Source organism: Eulemur rufifrons, chromosome 20 (assembly GCF_041146395.1).
Source record: "Eulemur rufifrons isolate Redbay chromosome 20, OSU_ERuf_1, whole genome shotgun sequence".
Taxonomy (NCBI): Eukaryota; Metazoa; Chordata; class Mammalia; order Primates; family Lemuridae; genus Eulemur; species Eulemur rufifrons.
Genome location: NC_091002.1, coordinates 5608933 through 5634446, shown reverse-complemented (window position 1 = coordinate 5634446; position 25514 = coordinate 5608933). Strand labels below are relative to the sequence as shown.

Genomic DNA, 25514 nt, shown 5'->3' with positions numbered 1-25514 from the left:
GTGCCCCAGGGCAGCTGCCCAGCCGCCGGGCCCCTCTCAGAGGGGCGAGCAGGGCCTAGAAGGGTATTTGTCAGCCCAGCCCTACCTGGGCTGTGGCCGACATGCCAGAGCTGAGGCTGCCCTGCCTGTGTTGCGGATGTTGGCAGGCGCCGGGGTGCAGACCCTGCTTCCTTCGGGGGAGCCAAGAACGTCCTGAGCACCCAGGGGCGGCCATGCTCTGGGCAGGGGCAGAGGCAGGGGTGGGGGCGGCCATGTCCCGGGCAGAGGCTGTGCTGCTCCAGCCAGAGGACCCAGCAATGGAGTACTGGGAGTCACCTGGCAGACGCGGGTGGCGGCAGGGGCAAGCGGTCCCTGAGCCGCTGTAGCTGGGCAGCCGCAGAGGTGGGGTCTGACGCCTCCTCATCGCTTCTCGTCCTTGTCCTTGTCCTTGCCTGTAAGCTCTGTGCAGTCAGGTTCTTCTCTGGGGTCTGCAGCAGGGCCTCTGACTCCAGCCCTGAGACAGACATGTGTCTACTTCAACCATGTCCCCAGAACCGCAGGGCACATGTGCAGGGGCACCGTGCACCATCCCACATGACTGGGCAGGCAGGATGTGCCCACAGCACTAGTGGGTTTAATCCTCCCACAGCCCCCTGGGGTGGGTCTGCTACCTCCCCCTCACAGACAAGCAGGCTGCCTGCTATGCTCGGTGAGACATGGTGGAGGCCGGCAGGGACCCTGGTGGTCCCAGCATGGAGCACAGTTGACAGGTTGTGCTGCCCAGATTCACTGACATGCCAGCTTGACCAGAAAGACCGTTGGGCTGGCTCAGGGGAGCTCGGTGGCAGCAGGAGCCCGCAGCCTCGCCAGCTGCCACCCACAGTGCAGCTGTGGCAGTGAAAGGAGAGGACGAAAGAGAATGGGGCAGCCTCCAAGCCCCAGGCCCGTGGCAGAGAAGACGGGGCCTTTCGTGTCCAGAACCTGGGCACACACGGCCTGGAGGGGCAGGCACGTGACAGGGGCCACTCACAGGGTACACGCTGCATCCCTCTAAGAACACAAAGGTCACCCCTTGGCCGAACCGGAGCAAGGAAGAGGAAACAGACAGCGTTCCTGACAGGATTCCAAACCACACCTCCGGCACTGAGGTAAAAACTCCAGTTTTAAGCTGGGGTTCAAAGCGGCGCACTTCCCGCCAGTCCACAGAGATGCCTTTGCTCCACGGCTTTAGCTGACTTCTCTGAGAGCCCAGGGGGAGGGAGGCAGCCAGAACTGGGGTCCTGGCAACACCCCCTCTGCTAATGCCGCCACGGAGTGCTCACCCTGCCACCAGCTCGATGGGCCAAGGTGCTGTGTATCACCACATCCCCGAGGGAGATGGCAGGGATGAGCCACCAGGCCCCAGTGATCTCTGCACTCCAGCGTCTACCTCCACACCCCTAGGGCAGGGCAAGGACAGATCTTCCAACACTACCAAACCCTGACCTGCCTCCACCCATGCTAAGGCAAGGACTTGGGCCTGGCGCTCAGGCTGCCCCTCTGCGGGGCCCTCCCTGAACCCTGCCGGCACCTCTCAGCCGGGGCTTGGGCCTGCATTCCCCAGCTGCTGTTCACGGTGGGGTCCCGGGGCAGGGTATGGATTAGGACACTCGGTACTACCTGCCTCCCCAAACTCACTGCCAGAGCAACCTGGGCCTGGACTGCAGCCCTTCCTCCCAGCGAGCCTGCCAGCCAGGGCTGGCTCGGGACACAGAGGAACGTGAACTGGCAGGGAAGCCAGACTGCTGAGAGCACACAGCCTTGAAAGAAAACAGACGGAGTGACGCGTCCAGACAAGGCAGTGTCCACAGATGAGATAGACAAGACGGAAAGGACGTGGTCTATGTTCTTTAAGAGCTAAGGGAGCACACTGGAACAGAGCAATAACAAGTCAAAAAGAGGAAGGGACATCGAGGATGTCTTGCACTGACAACGAAGGGCAAGAAAAATAAGCAAGTGAAATAATTACTCGCCAGATGGCTGACGGGACCGGCAGCAACACCCGGGAGCCATGGACAACTCAGAGATGGGGAAAGCGTGGAGAGACCTTTACGGCTCAGAGGTGCGAAGGGTAGAGGCGAGTATCAATGTCCTCATTTCTGGAATCCAGGAAGAAGAAAAATAATTGGAGTGTAGGAAAGAGGTGAAGAAATGAGTCAAGTTTTCCTGGAATGAGAGGCCTCACTGAGAGCCACAGGAAAAACCAGGGCTAGAAACGTCACAGGAAAATTTAAGAACATTAAAGATAAAGAGAAAAACCTGAAAAGCTTCCAAAGAGAAAAAGCTGATACTTTCGAAGAAATAAAAATCCTTTTGTTCATAAAGGGCAGAAATTTAAAATGAAAAAATAAATAAAAATCCTATCAATACCAGTATTTTTAACAGCAACAGCGAACGCAAGATCTTGAAAGATCATTTTAAAGCTGTTGAAGGAAAAGACATTCAGGCTCAGAACTCTACCCCCAGCGCAACCGTGTTTCCGTGTGCCGGTGAAGGACAATGGCCTGTACGTACAGGACCTCAGAGGGTCACCACAGGAAGATCTGCTTGGAAACTCCTCCAGAGCAAGAAATCCAACAAGAAGAAAAATAAGTTTAGGAAGGCGGGGCGAGATATGGGAAGTACAACTGAATAAACGACTCTGTGAAGGCGACCCCTGCCCGACAACCTGAGTGCACGTGACAATCCAAATTAAGCTGGTGTCTGGATGCTCCACGGTGACTGGGGGAGGAGGCCACAGCAGGGAGAGGCTGCGAGGCCACCTGTATCATGTAGGAGACAGCACAGAAACTGAGAAACTACAAAAATAAACAGTATGTGGCAAATATATGTATGAGTCTTTTAAAAACTAGGGATAATCATCAGAAGAGTGAAAAGATGAGTGCCTTTAAAACCAGCAGAAAAGGTAAGCTAGCAAATAAAAGGTGAGGAAAAGAAGAAACGACAACAGTAGCAAATCAAAGAGAAAGTGTGGTCAACAGAAGCATGCAATAAACTGGCTTGAACATGTCTGAAAATATAATAACTATTAATTAAATGAATCAAATCAATGTAAAAACAGACCAGATTAAATATATTTAGTGGCATGTTGTCTATATGAGATCCACTTAAAACAAATGGCTAACGAAAAACTGAAAATAAAGGAATGAAAAAAATATTTACTATGCAAACAAGAAACAAAAGATAGCTGAGATAATATGTTTATATTAGAAAAGTGGATTTTCAGTCACAGAAGGAATATGTGAATGTGTAATAAACGTGAATGGATATGAATATAAAACTTACAAATGTGACTTCAAAACACATAAAATAACTGCTGAGAGGCCACAAAAGAACTGGGGACCACAACTGTGCTGGGGGCTTTGGGACACCCTCTTGGAAAGCAGCCATTAAATGAGCCAAATTGTGGATGGTGTGTACGACATCATCAAAAAAACCAGACTAAGAGATACTGTGGGACTTCATACCCAAAAAGTCCTTTCCCAACACACATAAAACTGACAAGAGACAACCAAGTATTAAATCACGAAAGGACCTCAGTCACTTCTGAAGACTCATCACCGACTATGTCCTCAGACCACAGAGCAGTCAGGAGTTCAGGGCAAAGGGCAGCCAGAGATCCCAGATGTCTGATGACTCAGGTACGTGTGATATATTACACGTACACACACACACGCATGTATGTACTAAGTCCATGTACTTAGACAGACATGCTTACTGACAGATGTAGACTTACTGTGTATACACAGGCTGACCACATGTATTCGGCAGACTGCAGTTGTGGGCCTGTTTTGTAAATAAAGTTTTACTGGCACACTGCCATGCTCACGTGCTTGCATCCTGGCGGTGTCTGCTTCCACACCACAACAGGTTGAAGCACTGCGTTAAGGCCTCATGTGGCCCACAAAGCTGAAAATGTGCTCTCTGGCTCCTTACAGAAGACACTTGCCAACCCTGCCCAGGAATGCCAGGATGCCGCTAAGCCCTGTGCTCTGCCGTACGCTTGCGGGGTTACTCCTATTTCTCAGGTTCCCATGGGCTGAGGAGGACACGAGACCGAGCCACTTAGAGGGGGTGATAAGGTCAGACTCTCCACCCCTCAAAGCTACCGTGTGCATCTGGAGGCCTCAAGGCTCGGTGGCAGTGCACATTCGGAGGATGCTGGGCAGTCCCTACTCAGCTCTGTCAACTGATGCAGTGTCTCAGGTTTAGCTCGCAAAAACTTCCAAATGCCCCCGCTCAACGGGGCACGTGTTTTGGCAATGCATCATCACTAACTGACACCGCCACAACGCAGTCAGCAGACGGGTGCATGCGCACACACGAGGGGAGGCAAGGCTGATACATGAACACTGTGACATTCAGATACAATCACAGCCAAAAGATCAATATGAGAATTCCTAAGAGTTACAAGAATGAAATATATTTTTCATTGATTTGTTGTTTTAAACCATTAAAAAGATGGGTAAGCGTGTTAAAGCAGGGTAAATACTCAGGGCACTAAAAAAACACTACCATTTTCACATTGTTGTAGAAAATCAATCTCGCTGACATACTTTCAAAGTAAAAACCCAAAAAGCAGACAGCATTCCTCGGGCACCGAGAGCATGCATTTGCAGGAAGAATAATGACTCTTGGAAAAACAAGAGGCCTCAGGTACCTGGGAAAGCCCGGCCAGCTGCCCGCCCCCACCCAAGCCCCACAAGGTGTCTAACTTGAGTACAGTATCTTGGCTCAAATTCACTCCCACAGTTGCTTTTAGAAAGAATCATAAAAATGTCCAAATCCCCTTTTTTGTTTAAATTGACCAAGTGGCACCTATTTGCCTGAGGCACTAAAGCAGACAGTGCGGAGAGATAAATCGATAGCAGGAAATGGAGAGGCTGGGGCTTCAGCGCAAAGTTGGGCTGCGGAGCGCTGACATTATTGATTTTACCTAGTTCAGCTGGCCTTGTAATTAAAATGTAAATTTGAGAAAGAGATTATGTCCTGACAGAAATGGTAGGATTAAGGGGAAGATAAAAGCCCCTCAGTGAAAATTCAGAGAAAGAAATGAGAAGGAGAAAGAGCACTGGTTTCCTCAGCTGTGTGGATTTAGACTAAATCTAACTACTTCAGATTCACCTACATTTAATTGAAAGAACAGCGATAGAATATAAACTAGTGTTATGAACTGCACTCGCCTCCGCCGGCGGCCTGGTCCCGCCACCTCCAGCTCTCTCTGAGTGACGCAGAGACCAGGTGGGCAGCACAAGGCCCCACCCCAAGAGGTGGTCCTGCACCCTCCACCCTGCACCCCAGTGGCGGTCCTACCCCACTCCTCCCTGTGGGGTGGTCCCATCCTCCCTACCCCTGCCAGAGGTGATCCCGCCCCCCTCCTCCCTGTGAGGTAGTCCTGTCCCACCCCTGCAACAGCTCCAGGTGGTTGATTACTTGGGATCTCACCCTGGAGCCCCTCCTGCCTCCATGCTCTGCACAGCAGTCTATGCCCTGCACCCCTCCTCTGGGCCCTGCAGCTCCCGTCCCAGGACGCACAGACGGCCACTGAACTCACCACAGAGGGGCCAGTGCCACACCCTACCTCCCACCCTATCCACCATCCACTTGTTTTCAACTTGTAGACCCATGCCAGCCATTGTCACCTTCAAGGCTAAATACAGAATATCATGAGCCTTTCAAATTAAAGGGGTGAATTAGTGGCAATAAAACTCCTGGGGTCTCTGCCCACCCAGCAAAGCCACAATGGAACTCCTTCCCCTGTGGCCCAGGTGTGGGTGGCCCTGGGGCTCTGGCCCCGCACCCACGGCCATCAGGGGAACGTGGATGTCACAATGCAGGCTGACAAGAGCTGGGAGGACAGGAGGGGCTGCAGGTCATCCGCTGCTGTGTAACAAATTGTTCCAAAGCTCAGTGGTGGAACCAACAGCCATTGTGTTGGGCTCATAGATTTTCCAAAATCGGGATGTCCCTGCAGGGATAGTTCCTCTCTGCTCTGCTGTGCCCGGGGCCCAAGATGGAAAGACAAATGTCCCCAGATGACATCTGGAGGTGTCTTCACCATGTCTGGGGCCAGGCCAGGAAGACCCACAAGGCGGCTAGGCTGGGCTGGCCAACCCTAGCTTGCTCTTCACTTCTGCTCCTGGTCCAGACAGTTTAGAACCATGAGTAAAGTTTTAAGTAAAGAGTAGACTTCTGCCATTGAGACATCAAACATCATCCAATTTGTCCAATGAGACAATTTCTGCTGAAAGGACCCAGCAGCACTAAAGCAGGCATGTACAGAGGCCCAAGGTCAGAAAACTTTAGCAAAACGACAAGCCAAGGGTCAGTGCCAGCTCCAGACCCCTAGAGGGAGGAGACTGGAGCCTGACAGTTGCACACCCTGACCACAGCTGGGTGTCCACCCTGGGGCTCAGGGAAGAAGGAGTAACTCAGCAGGGATGGAGGGGATCTGGGTAGACAAGACTGCTCAGGAGCTGAGCAGGGGCAGAGGCATCTGGCCTGTGCCCCTGCTGCCCCCCCGCCTTCCCCGTCCCCAGCCAGGGCAGCCTCCAACCTGGCTGCGCATCAGCTGGCGCCTCCCTGAGGCTGGGCCGTGGCCTGGTCCAGTTGAGGGCGGCAGGGAGCTGTGTGGGGGGCAAAGACCACCCTGGCATGGGGAGTGCGGTCGCAGCACCCAACAGTATGCCTTAGGTACCGCTGGGGGCTTTGTGGCAGGTGCAGGGACTTGGCTGTGGCCACCTGGGTGAGGCTCGGGCTGTAGGGCACTCCTACTCTAGGCCAGGAGATGGTTTCAGGGGGAGATGGCATTTGGAAAAGATGGGACTGTGCGGGTCACAGGGAGGCCCAATTAGGGGGAGTAGTGTGGCTGGGGGGCTGGAGGAGAGGAGACAGTGGCCACTCAGCTTGTCTCTGCTGAGCCCTGAAGAAAAGTGGCAGACCTGAGTCAGCACCATACCCACGGCCAGATGGGTCAGAGCCAGGTGGCCCCCAGGTATCTGGTTTCTACCCAGACTCTCAAGCACACACTGACCCCAGGAGCTCGACCTGCCCAGATCTGGCCTGCAGGCGAGTAAACAGGACCACACGATAGAAGGCTGCTCAGTGTTAGGGGATCTGCTTGTGTTAATTTTGAATGACACCTGTAATGTGTCGTATCTTCACACATGAGCTGTCAAATCATCTAAATTCTTTTAACAAAGTTACGTTCCACCTTACAGACTCCGACTCAAACCAACTTCTCTCTCCCACCACAACAGCCAGTGGTCCGGCTTTCACTGCTGCCTCTGGATGCAGAGGCCGCCTGCGTGTGCCAGGAGCAGCCCTGACTTGGCACACACCCTTCCTCCTGGAGGGCCACAGCCTTGGGGTGCAGAAAGCGGCTTTTAGAGGTTGTTTTTGGAAAAGGAGAGAATTCTAGATAGCAAAGGCCGTAGCAGCTGTGCTTTGCACTCCCGTGTGGTGAGAAGCTGCTCCCTACCACGGAACAGACATACATCCTGGGCCCAGTGCTGAGTCCATGGCTTTGTCAATGGTAAGAAGGGACACACCTTACTGGTGACAGCCTAAGTAATGGCAGGGGGGTGGGTGGCCGCCCCGGCACTCCCTCCCTCCCATTGGAGACGCTCCGCAGCACCAGGATCGCACAGCCTCACCAGCCTCTCACACGGAAGGCGCCAACTCGAGCCAGCCGTCCGCTGCAGGAGGCGCCCTTGCTCACGCTTGCAGGCACCTGTAAAGGAGACCTTCCTGCTCCCAAGCAGGGCTGTCCAGGAGACAGGGGTGCCTGGAAGCCACAGGGAGGGAGGCAGGAACTGCTGCCCACAGTGGGCTGTGTTGGGGCCTCTGAGGGTCCCCTTAGCAGAGAGGGCCCAGCAGGATGACTGTGGGACAGAAGCACCTTAGGACAGGGAGGGACCCAGGCACAAAAGGAAGATCACACAATTTTAAATGAAAGCACCAATTACCGACACGGCATAACCCAGTAGGAAGGCCTGGGGGTCCCACTGAGGCCCCATTCCCTGCCCCTTGCAGGGTGCCCAGACCCCAGGGTGTGTGGCCATGGGCCTGAGGGCAGCATCCTGAGCAGGATCCTCCTCCCCAGCCTCCCCCACTGCAAGTCTGGCAGCCCACAGCCCACTGTACTCACCCAGCAGGTGCTCAGGGACACAGGCCTCGAATCCCTCCTTCTCTGGGACCTCCACAAAGTCATCCTCCTCATCCTCCTCCCCGTCCTCCAGGGTGTCTGTCTATGGAAACACCCCCGAAACACTAATAAACTCCCAGCCCCTGAGTATGAGAACTGCTGTCAGCAGGCAAAGCCCACAATATCCCTATTTCTTGTAGTGCTTTTTCTCCAGGGTGGATTTCATTTAAGATTGTCTCCAAGACTGTCCTTGTTCCCAGAATCACACCACCTCTACACTGCCCCATATTGGGGGCTGTTTAGATCTACATTAAAACAACAAACTGTATATCAACTCCCCAGTTCCCTCTGGAACGTGCTGTCCTCTCCGTTCCCATGTGAAATAAACATTGCTGCAAAGCTGCACAGAACAGAGTGCCCGAGCAGACAGCAAACGTAGCTCCCAGTGGCTGCGGTAACAGTCGTCCACAGCACGTAACAGACACGAGAAGGGACAGGCATTGCTGGAGTATTCAGTCCTTAAAGACTTGTTAAAACCCACAGCACAGTTTCCTTCTGACAAGGCCTCCTCCCTCCACCGTGGCCATGTTGAGGGGTTGCTTGCGCTGAGTCCTGGGGGAGCTCAGGCGCCATGCCTGCCTCTCTCCCCGAGGAGGACCTGGAGAACTGCACAGGAAGCTCTGCTTGCTTTTCTCCCCAGGAAGACCCAGTTCCTCAAGCCCACCCTGCCCCGCTTCCTGCGTGGCTGCCTCATCTCATCAGGCTGAGGGGCGACTCCTCCCTGGAGCAGGAGGCTGCGGCACGTACTGGAGTGCTGCACGGCAGTGACCCATGGCCATGGCCATCCATGTAAACGTGCTAGCACCATACATGGCAGTGGCATCGCCTGTGCCACGGGCCTTGTTGCAGAAACAGCCTGTGGGTGGCTCTTTCTTGCCTCACCTTCCCACGGCCACCCTTGCATCCCAGGACAGGGTCCGGAGGGTGTGAGCAACCCTATCAGGGTCCTGCCCTTCCTGGGAGGGCCTGGCTGGAACACCTAGAACAAAGGGAACCTGGTAGGGCAGCCCCCAGGGTCCTGAGACCTGCACCATCACAGCCAGGCCAGACAGCCAAAGGGAACATCCAGAAAGGGAGGTCCCTGTCAGAAGAATACCAGCCAATGAGACCCTTAGAGGGCTGTAAGAGGAAAACTTAGAAAAACTCAACCATTCTGACACTTGTCTTTACTTTTTTAACCCATTCCCAATGGCAACATCCCAAAGGCACACTCAAGCCTGGCCTTGTTTCCCGAAAAGAGGACCGATGGGAGAGGCAGGGGCTGATCCCCCAGGCAGGGGCCCAAGTAGGTTCCAGACGGTTGTGGACGGCACCCCAGCGCAGCTGCCAGTCACCAGGCAGAGCCGGGCTGATCTCAGCCACTAGAGTGGGGGACGTCGGCAGCCACATCTGGCCACACCTGCTGGGCCCCAATGCCCTGCAGAAAAGGTGCCACCAGCATGGGCACAATCAGATGCAAGTGCACTCTGTTTAGGTGCAGCCACAGCCATGCCTCTGGGAAGCACAGAAGACATTAATCACTGGAAACTGTAATTTTTGTTATCAGTCTAACACTGATCAAAAGGGAAGCCTGTCTCCACCGCTGACCTGTGAAACGTCCCAATTATACTCTTTGGAAATGACAGGGGCACTTAACTCCCGCGCAGAGCAAATGACGACCATCCATCACGTTTGAATAACAATGAGCCACGGACCTGAAAATTATTTTTGTATAGAATCTGCCCAGGAATTTATGAAAGGTGGAGAGCAGCCCAAGGTTTTAGGGCATTACGGTTCTCAGCTAGTGCAGTGCGTATCAAACACTAAACAGAATTTATGTGTTTTAATTTTCTAAAGGTAGATGTGGACCGGGTGCTACAATGCATAACATACAGCGCCAGACTTTAAATATGGGGGTCATTTTCAAAAAATATTATGCTTATTGCCCACACCCTTGAATTCCAACGGGGACTTTTATCAAATTTTCATTTCCTAAAAAATATTTAACTCCTTAGCTAACTATTAGAAATTATACCTTCTTTCTCACCAACTAAAATCGTTTACTTCTGTGATTAAATTTGGAGCCCGGTTCCTCTTTGTTCTTACCTTCATGCTGACAGGCTGTCCTGGCTGGTGCCACCCTCCATAAACACTGGGCCAGGTCCTGCAGACGGACCTTGGACTTTGAACAGACCATGGGGCTTTCTCTGGGGCAAGGACTGACACAGCCACCCATTTCCATACTTTAAACTATTTAGAGGCTGAGGGAACCCACTCAAACCACTGCAACATAGAATTTAGGGACTTCACTGCTAATACAAAATTAAAGCTTAAAATCTTCCATTTTTAGATTTTACACAGGATAAACTCACATGTCACCTAGGACGTCTGACACCAGGCATGCTGCATATTAGGAACAGGCAGAGACATTTCTGGTGCCAAGAAGGGGGGAAGCTGTGTGACCCGTCAGGGCCTCATGCCCGAGGCCTGCTCAAAGGAAAGAGACACCATGGGCACAGGGACAGTCCTCTCCAAGGCCTCAGAAATGCAATGAGGCCCAAAGGGAAATACAAAGCCTGCATGGAAAAGAGTCCCTTCTGAGCACTTCCATGGGTCTCCAATTCACCTCTAGGAAATCAAATAACCAAGTGGCATCAGGCACAGGCCCTGCCGTCAAGGTTACAAACGAGGTTGGGCAGGGCTCAGGGCCACCATCGGGCATCCCCAGTGCCTTCCACCAAGGGACCAAGCACAGGGTGGCTGGACAGTTGAGGACCCTGGAAAGGAAACCACCCCCATAGCAGGTGTCAGGGCCAGGGACTTCTTCCAAACGGGGTTAGGCTTGTAAAATGTTCTCAGGAGCAGTTTGGTTTTAACCCACTTGGGAGCTGAGTTTTCCAACTGTCATGAAACAGCATAAAACAGAAGGTAACTGAAAAACTTGACTAGCAGAGACAGGACACGTGAAGGCTACGCACTCCCAAGGGACCTGTAAATCGGAGTGGGCTGGGCACCTGTGTTCACACCTTCCCTAACAGGTGCAGACCTGGGTGGGACCCTGCGAGCCAATGGGAAGCCTCCTTGCTAGGTGGTCCCCAGCGTGGGGGCTGCAGACCCCACTCCACACACTGCCTGCCACAGCCTCTGAAAAGACGCCCCCCCCACCCCCCGCCGCCTGTCGCCACAGGGAGGCATGGACAGCACTTGGGGCCATTGCTGGTTTTATACAAAGTGATTCTCACGCACACTTAAAAAGATTTAGAAAAATGAGCCTCCACGATCATAATTAAACAAGCAATAAAACGGCTAAAATATACAATGCAATCAGTTTACAGAAGTATGGTAGTGAGGTTACTAATTATTGAGAAGGAAGGGGAAGTGCAGCCCCAAGAGAAGGGGGCAGTTCTGCCCGCCAAGCGCACAGTCTGGAGATACAGCTGGGACCATTAAATAAATTTTGTACCATCTAATTAACTTGGTAACGCGATCTCAATTACTTTTCACCCAAGAAATCACTTTTGTTCAGTTTTATGTGTGTCTGTTTCCCTTTTTAAAAAAAAATGATGTAAGGCCTCGTCAGACAAGTGAGTTCCAAACTGCATTTGTCTTTCAGCGGCTTGATGGCTATGCATTTAAAAACCCATTCTATCTTATAAACTAAAAATTAAACGTGCTCAGCTGTGATGGTCGTCATTGCATCTGCTATTTATATGCTAATGCCCTCCCTGGAAGGCCGTGCAAATTGCCCAGCCAGGCCAATATCTCATGTGCATCTCTGGCTGCCGGGACGCACCTTCAGAGGACAGAGGGTGGCCATGGGCCGGGCTGGCCACAGGGAGCACCTGGACGCAGGGGCAGTGCCACACAGCATGCTCTCAGCTCCTGGGTGAGTGTGTGGAAACTATGCTGAAGCCAATCATCACTTTCTAGAATGACTGTCTCTTTATAAAATCCACACTCACCAAAAAGATTTTACAGTATCACAAAGCACAGAGTGGCAAGCTTTTTCCCTTTCTCATCTGAGCCACATCAGTAACAGAACTGAGGCTGTGCACAAATCTAGCCTTGGAAGCTGCTGAGGTGCACAGTGGGCCTCGGGGCTGCTTTCAAGAGCCCACGCCTGACCTGCAGCCCCACAGGGCCTGGGGACCCCGTGGCAGCGTCCAGACTGCTGGAAGGCATGAGAGGAGTCTCTGGGTCCCTAGGACACCTGGAGGTCAATCACCAGAGCCAGGCTGGGGCCTAAATCTCTGCTGGGTCTGGATGCACAGCCAGCCAGAAAGGGATGGGGGACCTGAATCTGTCAACCGAATGAGGGTCGTGCCGCCCTGGATGGACAGCCGTCGGCTGGGATGGCCTAATTCTCCGGGGGTGGCCAAGCTGGGCTTGCCCCCCGGATTCAGATTCGCAGAGGATGTGTTCTGAGTAGAAGCTGCCAAACCAGTTCCCATACAACAGAGCAGCCCAGAAACCCAGACCGGGGTGCTGGGGTCACATGAACATTACATAAACTAGCATCACAGTCAGTGGAGAGTGAAATCAAATCTTACAGCAACTAGCATCTCCAGATCTAACAACTCTCACCCCCACGAGCTCTGCAGAGAACACTAACTTTGGGCAAGGAAAAGGAAAGCCCTGTTCATACCTGCTCCAGGGCACCATGATTAATGAGCATACTCTCCTCCCGGATGTGGAAAAGGGCCACGTGTCTCAGCCTGACCTTGGGTGAGAGTATGCGGCCAGTGCTCAAGGAGGCCAGAACACCAGCCTCCGGGGAGCAGGAGGGCAGGCCCCTCTGCATGGCCACATGCCAAGGGTGCAGGTGGCACATTCATCAGGCAGCCCTTCCTGCTGGGTGGCCAGGCCTCAACAAGGAGGCCAGTGCTCACAAAACTCGGTTTTCTCATCTGTAAAATGGGGGTAATAATCTACCTAATAGAGCTCTCTTTGGAATTAAAGAGAGAACATGTGGGGAGGTGCTCAGAAGAGAGCTGGGCTTGTTTGGGAAGCAGTATCTATTTTGCAGACAGACTCGTGGTGGGGGCAGTCTGTGCTGTAGGGCTTGGGAGGGAGAGGGTTGGTGCCGTGGCCCCGGGCTAGGCCTAGGATGTCCTGATCCAGGCTGACCTCGTGAGAACTATTGTGTCTTTACCCCCGCCCCTGGCTCTCAGCCTTCCACGGATACAGCTGCTTGGCCTTCAGCGTGATGGAGGGAGCCGCATCACCCAGGAAGGTTGTTTACCGGCCCTGCTGCAGCACAAGGTTTCCCAGCAGTCGGCTGATTTAGTTCCCTGCCTTCCCTGCCTGCGCCTGACGGTTCAACATTTCATTCCCCGGGTTTTCGGCTTCTGTCCTTTTCACCTCCAAGAAGCTAAACGCTCCCACCGCTCTAGCGGCATCACAGAAAACTTTCCCTAATACAACAGCAGTGAATGGAGCTGGGGCCTAGATTCAGAGCCTGAAAGGTCTCTGGGGGGTCTGTCATCTGCATCCTCAAACACCAAGGCTGAACATCCGGAGGGCAGGACACACGTCCTGGAGTACTGGCAGCAAGGCCGGTGGAAAAGGCAGGCGGCGGCTGACGCGGAAGGAAAACTGTGCACAGAGCCACACGGACAGCTGCCACCTCTGTGAATGATGACGATGCGTCCACAGTTAAAACCACATGGCTGCCACATCGGACTCATGACAGGTGAGAATAAAATGAGACCTCCGTACAGATATGTTAGCTATGAACACAAATAACTCAACAATTTACAAAAAGAAAGGAAAAACCACTGCTGATAGTACTGAATAGACTGATGCTAAAAACAGTTTTCTGACTGATTGGTGGGAAAGTAATATTTTATTAATTACATAATATGAAGTAATTGGTGATCTTAGCTATGTAATTAAATAGCAAGCAGTTTAAGTTTTCAAAGGATTTTTATCAGCTTAGTGAAGAAGCAGGCATGGATTACTACACCTATCCTGTAACAGAGCAAGGCTAGAAACTAAATCTACCCAATGACTCTCCGTATCGATCTTGTTAGGATTTATCCCTGGCCTGCTACCAAATGGAACTGACACAGAGACACTCTATAAAACACACGGTTAAACATATTTAAACTGGCTTAAGTATTTTTTGGAGACAGAACATCTATGTCAAAAGGAAAACAACATTACGTAGACACCAATGCCAACAGACACACAGGATTGGGAAACATTAAAGAAAAGACACAGTTTGTTCCCACTTGGTTGTCTGAGGAGAAAAGGGAGAAACGCCGTGATGTGTGTCAACTTTGAACCTTCAAAGGACAGGTCCAGAACTTCTCTCCAATATCTCAGTTACTGCCATTTGATTTTAGCTAGTAGTGTCATATTTGTTTCGGTCTCAAAATATTTAAATCACGTATTATTGAATTAGCATTCCCAGCTCTGGCTGTTCTACACGCAGAGTTAACGATGCCAATCCCGTTCTAAGTGGGGAAACACTAAGGGAATGATTTAAGCCCTCTGTAAATTTTATTTGAAAATTAGCTAAGAGCACCTCATTCATAATTTCTAATTAAAACGGCTCTAACACCCACGTTCATTAGCCGGCCCCACCTGCCCCTGCCCGGAGCAGCCACCAGCAGCAGGAGGGGAGATAGGCAGATACGAGGCTGCCGCGTCTATTCTGGGAAGCGAGGCCCAGGTGAGCCGCTGCCGCTCACAGCCAGGCGAGCTGCCAATCACTTCATCTGCTGCAGCTCCTCGCTCTCTCGCTCTGTGAGCAAAATCTCCAAGGATTTCGGAGCAGTGCCTTTTTAAAAAATCAGTTTGTAGAGAAAGGTCTAGAAAGTGTCCATTCAACTGACAAAGAGCAGAGCAACTTCTCCCTTCTCACTGAAGCTGTAACACCCTCAGTGCAGTGCAGTGGGCCGATCTCAAGCACACTGGGCCCACCCTACCCCGCGTACTCCCCGAGGCCTCAGCGCCCACCTAACAGCCTGGGAGGAGAGTGGCACTCAAGCCACCTTGGGGGCATCTACTGTGTGGTCCAAGGGGGAGAGGGGCCCTGCACCACCCAGAGCTGCCTCTAAGCCCAGTCAGGCCACAGCCATTAAGGCCCACTGCCCCCTATCCAGATACACGTGAGAAGACATGCAGAGCTAGGGTGGGGCCATGGGGGACAATGAGGACAGCAGCAGCCCTTGGGCTCTAAGTTCAGGACAGTCGTCCTGTTCACTCGGGGTCTGGGGTCATGCACTAGGCAGGGACAGCACGCCGACAGCTCTACAATGTAGGGTCCAAGACACCTGTGTCTGAGTCACATGTGAGCGCAGAGACAGCTGACAGAGCTAATGGAGCCCTGGGGACCGTACCAGGTGGGAGCAGCCACCAAAGCCCAACAGGTAGCCATGCATGCCCAGGGCCCTCCTGGACAGCCCGGCCCCATGCACCTTGCAGGCCCTGGGGCCCCACTGGCTGGCCCCTGGATGCAGCACCCCTGAGAAGGCCAGCAGCTTCTGGAGAGGGCACGGCAGCAGGAGCCCCGGCAGGTGGTGGTCAAGGAGCCAGAGCCCTGCGCCCACGAAGGGAGGGACCAGGCTGAGCCGAGACTCTCCAGGAAGGGCCGTTCAGTCTCCTTGAGCCCACAGGAATCTGGGTATCCGTCAGGTTGTGGTGGAGACATGTAGGAGAGCCCCCAGGCCTCCCTGCGCTCTGGGGACACCCAGCATAGAGCCCTGACCCGGGATGCTGCATGTCTCTTGTTACCACCCGAATGGGCTGAGCTGCCAACAGACTAGGAGGGGCTGCCCAGGACTCAGTCGCACCACCCAGCTCGCTCCGGGCCAGCCCTAGAGGCTCTGGAGCTGTGAGAAGTGGGCAGGAGCAGCTCCGGGCAGCTCCAGGCACTCCACAAGGCTCCGCTGCCAGGGCCTCAGTCCAAAGAGAGTGGCCCGGCTGCCAAGACCCCTCTGGCTTTGGGGTCCTGCCAGCCCTTAGCAATGCTGCTAGCCCCCAAAGGACTATGCAGTCTGGCAATGCCCAGGCCTGATGAGACCAGTCTGAGCTACCCAATAGCCCCTCCTGGCTCCAGCTCCGTGGACACCCCTCAAAGCACCCAGCGGCCCAGAGGCCATCACTGCACAGCAAAGGCCTGTTGGCCCATCAGCAAACCTAACTGTCCACAGACTGCAGGAGCCAGGCCCGGAGCCCATCCACAACAAGCAGGACCAGGCAGGTGCCTAGCATGGGGTCTTAGTGTGGGCACTGAACATCCTGTTGACACAGGGTGGCACACAGCAGCCACAGCTTGGAGGCCTCAGGCAAGCGTGAAGGGGCTCTGCCTGGATCACATAAAGCATTCCTGCTGCCCTAGCCCGGAGTGGAGACTCCCCACACCCCGTCCACGTGGGCGAGTCAGTGACCCAAGCCTGCTCTGACAGCCCTGTGACCCTGAGCGTGCCACCATCAGCGATGAACTCCTGATCGCTGACACGCTAACTGGGTTAATCACCTTCCTCCCAGGACTAGAAAATTTTTTTTTCATTGTTAAAGATATACTTTGGTCAAAATTTAGAAAACTAACTGATTTCTTAGTTAATGAAACTCTTACACGGTATTCACAAGCACCCACAAACAGCTACAGCACAAGCAGTCCTGGTGGCCAGGACTGAGTTCACCTGGCGCCTGTGAGCCCCCACAGTCCTGAATTCCCCGGCGGTCTCGAGGTTCCGGAGAACAGCAAGAGCGCCCTCTGCTGGCCCCAGGCTGCACACGCCCTCTGCAAAGTCACAGGCCAGACTGTGAAGCCCAGTGCCAGTAGCTATCACAGACCCTCAGGAAAATGGCTTTTGGTGCTGGTTTGTGGGCCCATGTTCCTCCTCGCAGCCCCCGCCCACTGGGCTGCATGCCCATTTTGGGGTGGGGGAGTGGGGGAGGAGGCCACCTGGGCTGGACGAAGGGTCACCCACACACTGTTCTTTCCATCTCAAAGCTTTCTTTTTTAAAAAAAAAAAGGATAGTTTAAAAGCTACCACCTCCCAGGCCAGGGTTAGCACACTCTTGGCTGGATCTGGGGTCTGAGCTCAGGGTAGGGTTCAGGGTCCAGGGCTTGGGTCCTGTGACGGATGGTGCACCTGGCATCCGCTTTCTCGGTTCTGAAACAGTGGAGAGACCACCAAGGCAGGAGACGGGATGACCATGCACGGCCAGGGACCGCCAGCTGGGGGCTGCTGTGATGAGCCTCGTGTCTCCCAATTACAAAGTCCAGCTGTACTGAGTGCAGACCCCTGTGGCCCACAGTCCCTGAGGACATGTGCACAGGTCCCCACTCTCAGGTCCTTTCCAGGCATCAAGCCCACGTCTCCACTCCGAGCTCATCTCCCTCCTGAAGTCCCACTGCAGCCGTGCCCGGTGCCGCTGCCTGGCACTCTCTGCCCAGCACAACAGTCTCTGTGGCCCCGGGTGTCACTGCATGGCCTCACCCTACCCATCACCAGGGGCTCAAGGGGTAGGCGTCTGTACCCCGCTCCAGCTCCGTCAAGCAGCCTCTGGGCCTCTCACTCCATTCCCTCTCAGGTAGGTGCAGCAGCTCCCTGCGGCCCCCCAGAACCTCAGGGGGCCAGTTCCTCCCTCTCAAACCAGATAACATGCCTTCCATTCTCGGCCACCGAGAGCTCTCCCAGGGTCTCTGCCTGGGCTGACCGCGGTGCCTCCCTGGACAGGGTGCCTCACCTGCTGGCAACTCCTTAGAAGCCTCCACTAGGTTGGGGGGCACTGCCTGACTCTTTGTGGCTTCCCGGGGGCACCCTTCACACGTGGGGCACTCAGCACGTGTGCCCTCAGCTAGAACGCACGACCACACCACACTGACCGCCTGGAACATCACTGCACATGGCAGCGACCCTGCACCCGTGGGAAGCCCTGGCTGGGGAGGCAGGTGCGGCTGGACGGCCAGTGGCTCTGCCTCCTCCCTGCGGAGGGCTCCGGGATCCTCGCTGCCCCCGCTGGCCAACACACACCTCTCCTGCCCTGGACCGGTTCACTGCCCCACTGAGGGGGCTTGCTCTGGGGCTCCCACAGTGAGAAGTCAGTTCTGAGTGAGGAAGGAGCCAGAATCCCCTGAAGCCCCAGCGACTCGTGTTGCTCAGCCCTGTGCTCAGCACCCGCCACTCACCCTGAGCCTCTGCTCTCCCTCAGGTGCGATGTCCAGCTCCTTGTATTTTCTCAGCACGAGCTCTAATTCCGTTTTCAGGTCAATGGCACGCTTTAAGTGTCCACCGTGGGTCCCTGCGCGGGTAAACCGCTGAAAAACACAGGGTGGATCGCAAAGGCCCTGGGGAGCCCGACCCTGCCAGGAGGCACATGGCTGGGTCTATGGGCCTGTGAAGTGACTCTAAACACAGCCGGGACACAGAGGACAAGGGCCTCAGGCGAGGAGGGGCAGAGCCCTCCTGGGGCACAGGGTGGTTTGGTCACCTGAACTCCTCGTGTCCCAACAGTCGCCCCAAGGAAGAGAGCCCCCTGCCAGACACTTCCCACACATCCTCCTTCCACCCAAGGCGCCCACTTCTTTCCGTGCCCTCATTTTGGCCAGGTGCCCAGCCTCACCTGGACCCAGGAGCACACGGACGGCAGGAACTTGTTCTGGACAAGCTTAAGCGCATCGCGGGCGGCTTGGACGACGGCAAGGTTATCCTCATTCTCCTGCACCTTCAGGCCGTCTGGGGTGAAGCACATGCAGGTCACCAGAGGGCCACAGGCCCGCATTGCCCACAGACCCTGGTGAAGCAGACCACGAAGCAAAGGCCACTGTAGCCTGCAAGGAACCCGCCAGACACCCACCCCTGCCCCAGCCACATAACCTGGGGTCCCAAATATGATGCTGTCAGAGAAAACGCACGCTTTTGTGATGCTGGATGAGAAAGTTCTGGCTCCCCAAGCATACGGCTCCACTGCCCGCGTCTCAACCACCTGGGCTGAGGCCATCCCTCCCACCAGAGGTGTGAGACCCCGATGGCCTTCTCCCCTTGACAGCCCCACCCTCCGCTGCTCGCAGAACCCTCCCCTCCTTTCACCGTCCTCAGGATGGAGGCCCCACCCGGCCAGCCTCACCAGCCCTTCCCTGCTGGGTACCTCATCTCCTGCGCAGCCTCTGCCGTGTGCTTCCCGCACTGCAGAGTTCACGTGTCTGGCGCATGGCTATGCGTCTACACAGGCCAGGCCGCGCATAGGGGCTGACCACGCCATAAACATTGGTGTCGGGTCCATCCCGCACCAGCCTGAAGGGCACTCCTGCTACCCAATTCCCGCAGCACCTGCAGCCTTCAGAGCGGACTGAGCCTTGCAGATCAAGTTCTCCTGGCAGCTTCAGGCCTGGCTGCCTCCACCCTGGTGAAGGGACGCCCGCTATGCCTGCTTTCAGAGAAGCAGGTCCCCTGAAGACAGCGATTCAAAGCCATGCTGGTATCTAATGAGCCCTCGACCCCTCCACATATCCCCCCATACGGAGTGTGAAACACATGTGAAGAAGCTTGGGCCAAAGGGCATGGGGAACGGTTGCATCTCAGCAAACCCCTCTGGTTTGGAATGCTGAGGCCACATGTGGCCCTGACAGGCCTGTGACCTGCCCAAGGCTCGCCAGTCATTCAGACCACATGCTGTAAGGACCGCATGCAACAAGGACCTTGAGACCTGCCAGCCTGGAGAGCCCTCCTCACCCTAACCTTGCGAGTCCCTGTTCTGCTCACAGACTCACCAGGGTAGGGGCTGCTGGGATGGCAGAGAAGCCTTTGAGCTCTTAGAAGTGTCCCCCTGCTGCCAGCCTGCAGCCACAGAGGCCTGGTGTGGTAGGAGGGAAGCCCAGTGCAGCGGCCACACAGGAAGGAGGGACCTGGTGGGGCCACCAACCCAGCCCCACTTGAGAAGCCACCACAGGCTCTGTCGGCCTGAGACCCCCTGGGCCAGGTGCCAGTGACAAACTTGCTGACCAGTCAGCCCAGAGCTGGCGGAGGGAGGCGCCAGGCGGCCAGTTACCTGAGGAGAGCTCCACGTCCAGCGTGTACTTGTGTGAGCCGAGCCCATGGCTCCGCACAAACTTTTCCTGGTCACTGTCCTCATTCTCGTCTTCCGAGGGGTCCCCTGTGGCTGCCTGCAGCAGCAGTGCCTGGCTACCAGTGCTGGGGTGGCACACAGAGGCAGGCAGGTCCTTGCTGCAGCAGGGCTGCTCACCATCCAGGGCTGTGGGGGGGCCAGACCGGCAAGGAGTGGCCTGGCCCGGGCACGAGGAGCGAGGGGCACCCTCATTGGATGTGCCAGAAGCCACGTCAAGGAATTCTGCCGCCGCTGGGCTAGGGCCAAAGTCAAATGGCACCAGCAGCCTGAAGCAGCTCTCCACTTCTGTCAGGCAGGACACGATTTCTTCAGACATTTCTGCCAAAACATCAAGACATCTGCTTCCTGAATCGTACTGGGCAACAGAGCACCACCTCACCCAAAACCACGCCCAGAGGCCTGTTCCCCCAGGGTCATTTCTCGACACCAGGTGGGCTGGGGTCCTACACGCCACCCACACCCCCTGGGGCCTCCTTTTTTCCCAAGGACCAAAGCCAGTCCTGGGAGCACGTGTCACGGAAGCTTTTTAACTGCTCAACAAACCACCATGCTTAGCATTGGGGTCTGCAAGGTCAGCCTCTCAGATGCCTCCGGGTAACAACCCTCAGGTCTGGACCATGCTGTACTGAGGGCATGTGCAAAGCTACACCCCCTTTCTGGGGCAAAAAATGCTGTGTGCGTCCCCCACCTCCCTGAGACTGGCACAGCTCTCCCTCCCAATGGACTCCTTGTCATTCCTGGGGCACAGGTGCCTGCCTTTTGGGCTTCTCCAAGGCCTGGAATTCCCAGCAGTGGCTCTGTCAGGGACCACATCCAGGAAAAGGGTCTGTCTACAGGAAGCTCTGGGCACAGGAAGAACCCCCAAGACCTGCAGTCTGAGGATGCATAGTAGCCACCTCAGCCCATCCCAGGAGATGCCCTGCCATGGACAATGGCAGCTCTGGGCTGGCTTCCACCTCTGAACGCCTGGGCTGTGCCCCTCAAGAGAAGGGCCAGCTCCCAGGAGGTAAATGGTGGAGTTTTCCAGGAAAGGGGCTGGCAAACAGGGACCATGAGATTAATGGCAAGAGGGCCTTCAGTCAGGCCGCGAAGCCCAGACCACCGCTGGACACACACTGCGCCTGGAGTGTGCCCAAGGATCCTCCCAGCAAACGGCGTAGGTGAGCATGGCCACCAGGGGGCGCAGGACAGGCATGGATGCTGCAGAGCCCTTGGGCCAGGGCCCCTGGGAACAGGGTGGGGTCTGTGGCTGGGAAGGCCTCCCCTAGCCCTCAACCCCAAGTGTCTCTGCCTGGCCTGTCTGAACACCTGGGTCCCCAGCAACCCGGGGCATGAGGCGGTCCCAAGAAGACATGAGGGCCCCTCGCTCAGTCCTGGGAACTTGCCTTCCATCTCCCTCTCTGCCTGCTGGGCTCTTTCCCTGTAGATTTTATCCAAGTGTTTCTGCTTCTCCTCTTCTCTTTTTCTTTCTGCTAGAGTCCTAGCATTCACATCTTGAAAATCCACCTGAAAAATTGAAAATAAAGATTAGGACCGTCTATAAACAACACAAAGAAAACAGTAAGTCAAAAATAGGTCTAATAAAAGACACCCGAGCCAGGTCAGTACGTACCCAGGCCAGGATCTCTACAGGCTTCTCAGTTCACAGTGTATGAAAATAAAAGGAAACACACCTAACTCTGCTGTCTAATCCCTGGAAAGCCAGCACATTTGCTAACTTAAAATAATAGAGATAAAAAGACTTCTCCCCCAAGTCTGATGCAGGCAGGAAAGCAGTGAGCTTGCCTGACACACAGGCCAGGGGCTGCTGACTAGACCCGAGGTCTAACGACACCATCTGAGAGTGCACCCCAGAGGGAGAGGGGCAATCCCTGGGCCCCACAGCAAAGGATGGGCCGAGCCTCTGTGGCAGGCAGGGGTCTGGGTTCCGGCCACAGCAGCAGATGCTAGCGGGTTTTGTCATGCCCAGCACCAGCCAGAGCCCACAGCGGAATCCAGGTGGAGACTTACAGCACAGCTGGGACAGACCCCAGAGCCCAGGGGTCTATTGTCACAGGAAAGGGCTGCGTCTGAGAAGGTGTGTTTTGCTTTTACTTTTTATCTTACACAGGTAGGCCTGCAGGCTCAGCTGCATCCATACACAGGGTGAGCTCACACTCTTCCTCTCAGCACGAGAGGCCCTGACCCCAGCTGCTGGTTACTCTCACCCACCCCCACACCTCAACAGCTGGGCCAGCAGCCTAGATGCCCAGGGAAAGCCAAGTAGGCCCCTGCCATACCCAGCCTGATGTGCATCCTACACCCAGGCTCTCTCCCTCTCTGGTCTGCCCTCCTCACAGCAGGCAACCGGAGTCTCCAATCAACAATAGGCAAGGCCCACCTACCTTTTTGTTGTGTTTTAAGAAGTGGTAGCCCAAAGCGAGCTTCTTATACGCCTCCCCGAACCTCTCATTCCATGCTTCCACTGCCCGGATGGCTGCCTGCCTCAGCTTTTGAGCCACCTCCCTGGGTGGTGGCAGGGGCTGCTCATGGTCTGTGCCCAGTGTGAGCTCCAGAAACTCCTGGAAGTCAGAGACAACCAGCATCCTGAACTGGTGAGACCTGGTGAAGAGTTCATCCACAACCTGGAAGGCTGAGAGGCGGACCTGGGCGTGCTCCTGGCTCAGCTGCGCCATCAGCAGGTGGTAGGCATGGCCTAGCAGCTCCTCTGAAGATCTGGGGACACAAACTGGCCTGACCCAAGCGCCCATGCTTTAAGGACAGTTAATAAACGCTCTTCGTGCAGGGACACAACATTCACGTGTGGCAGAGACAGCAGCCGCCTCCCAAGCTTCATTCTCCCCTTCTTCTAGAGCAGGGTCCGAAAACCACTGCCCAAGGGCCAAACCTGGCTCCCCCATCCTCTGCATGTTTCTGTAAGGCCCACAAGCCCACACTGTTTCCTACATTTTTAAATGGTTGAAACACATAAACAAAACTTCCCAAACTGTGAAGATTATATAAAATTCAAACATTAGTGCTCATCAATAAAGTTTCATTGAAACACAGCCCTCCCATGCAGTTAGGATGTTTCTGGCTGCTTCCACAGAGCCAAGACCTTGCGGTGAACTCCAAAACAGTCACCATCTGGCCCATCCAGAAAGTCTGCTGCCCTTCACTCACACACACACACACACACACACACACACACTCTCTCACATATAAGCATGCACGCACCCACACGCCACTGCTGAGCGGGGTGCGTGACCTCAAAGCCCCTCCTGCAGGAAGTAAAAGGGAAAAGCCCTGTGAGGCCCTGGGGGATCCTCTTCCCAGCTACTGCCCTGTGTAAACCATGATGATCTGGAGGTTTTTCAGGGCACGCTGCAAAACCTGACCTGAACTGGAATTTTTTTTTGAAATATAAATACTTCATCATTTAATAAACAATCTTACATTCCCTGTTTTGTAAATACAGGATACAGTATAACCAATAATGCCACACACCGCCACCCTAGGAGTACTGCCCCAGAATGACTGCCATCAGAGCTGGGCACTGCAAGGCCCTAGGAAGACATCCTGGCTGTGTTCCTTTGGCGGTTCTTTCCCAGGGGATGGCTGAGATGTTTGCAGAAGCCCCACAACCTCCCAGGTGTGTCATGGGCTCACTGGGCCGGTCAGCTACTATGAATTGCTAAACCTTAAGACATACTTGCAAATTTTCTTCAGTTCCTTCATTTTCTCAGGGTTCAGTTGGGGTTCTCCTGAAGTTGTGAGCTCTTCTACCAACTTTGAAAGTTTTTGATCCATATCTACAATTACATAACACAGAAATGCTAAATTACCATCTGGTACTTTAAGGTTCTTGGTTTTATTAACAAATGTTTGCTGAGCTCCACTATATCCTGGGCACTCCGGGAGGGGCCCTGATGCTGGCATCCTTATGCCCTTACCCCTGTGGGGTGATTTCCCGGGAAATATAACAATTCGAGGTGATATTCAGGGAGTCCAACAAGGTCTTTTGGAGGTCATTAGGAAAAGTTTTAAAAATGAAACTTTGGCCGGGCGTGGTGGCTCACGCCTGTAATCCTAGCACTCTGGGAGGCCGAGGTGGGCGGATCGTTTGAGCTCAGGAGTTCGAGACCAGCCTGAGCAAGAGTGAGACCCCACCTCTACTAAAAATAGAAAGAAATTATATGGACAGCTAAGAAAATATATATAGAAAAAATTAGCCGGGCATGGTGGCGCATGCCTGTAGTCCCAGCTACTCGGGAGGCTGAGACAGGAGGATCGCTTGAGCTCAGGAGTTTGAGGTTGCTGTGAGCTAGGCTGACGCCACGGCACTCACTCTAGCCCAGGCAACAAAGCGAGACTCTGTCTCAAAAAAAAAATGAGGCCGGGCGCGGTGGCTCACGCCTGTAATCCTAGCACTCTGGGAGGCCGAGGCGGGCGGATCGCTCAAGGTCAGGAGTTCGAGACCAGCCTGAGCAAGAACGAGACCCCGTCTCTACTAAAAATAGAAAGAAATTATCTGGCCAACTAAAATATATATAGAAAAAATTAGCCGGGCATAGTGGCGCATGCCTGTAGTCCCAGCTACTCGGGAGGCTGAGGCAGTAGGATCGCTTAAGCCCAGGAGTTTGAGGTTGCTGTGAGCTAGGCTGACGCCACGGCACTCACTCTAGCCTGGGCAACAAAGTGAGACTCTGTCTCAAAAAAAAAAAAAAAATGAAACTTTAACTTCGGAACTCTACAATCACACCAGTGTAAAAGATACTGCAGTGAAGGCTGTGGCTGCCATTTGACAACGCACATAAACGTGTCACATTTCAATCAGCTGTCCCCAAACTAGACCGTGGCACAGCTCCCCTCGTTCACTCGCACCCCACAGGACAGCCTCGATAAAGGGCGCCGAGGACAGGAGCCATGGATCGTGAGGGAACCAGTCAAAAGCACAGTGCGCACTCCCAGGGGCTGGACGGCCGCAGGTGCCCCGCTGATCAACGCGTCAGGTGACGGGCGCGGGAAAAGGCCGGATGGCGCAGGGCCGGGGGCGAGCCCAGGCAGGCCAGCAGCTTGCCACGAACCGAGGCGGGGCGGCCTGGGGCCGACTGCCGAGTACAGCGCTGCTCGGAGGACTAGAGACTGCACAGCGCAAGGCGGGCTGGCTCCGCGCCGGCGACTCCGCGGATGAAAGCGCCGCGCGTCGGGGCACGGTCAGCCCGGGCGGACGCCGGGGCCACACCGC

General features: G+C 54.6%; 1 protein-coding gene across 1 annotated transcript in view; it reads right to left on the bottom strand.

Annotated features, from left to right (window-relative positions):
* UVSSA (UV stimulated scaffold protein A) overlaps positions 1-24076 on the bottom strand; it is a 33412-nt gene extending 9336 nt beyond the window's left edge. The window contains exons 1-8 of the mRNA XM_069495720.1: positions 23979-24076; positions 22672-23002; positions 21673-21793; positions 20210-20605; positions 18785-18897; positions 18351-18479; positions 8145-8267; positions 316-467 (exon numbers count right to left, since the gene is read on the bottom strand). Of these exons, the coding sequence (XP_069351821.1) occupies positions 316-467; positions 8145-8267; positions 18351-18479; positions 18785-18897; positions 20210-20605; positions 21673-21793; positions 22672-23002; positions 23979-24076 (1463 nt within the window). The remainder of the gene's footprint in view (positions 1-315; positions 468-8144; positions 8268-18350; positions 18480-18784; positions 18898-20209; positions 20606-21672; positions 21794-22671; positions 23003-23978) is intronic.
* Between the last annotated feature and the right edge of the window lie 1438 nt (positions 24077-25514).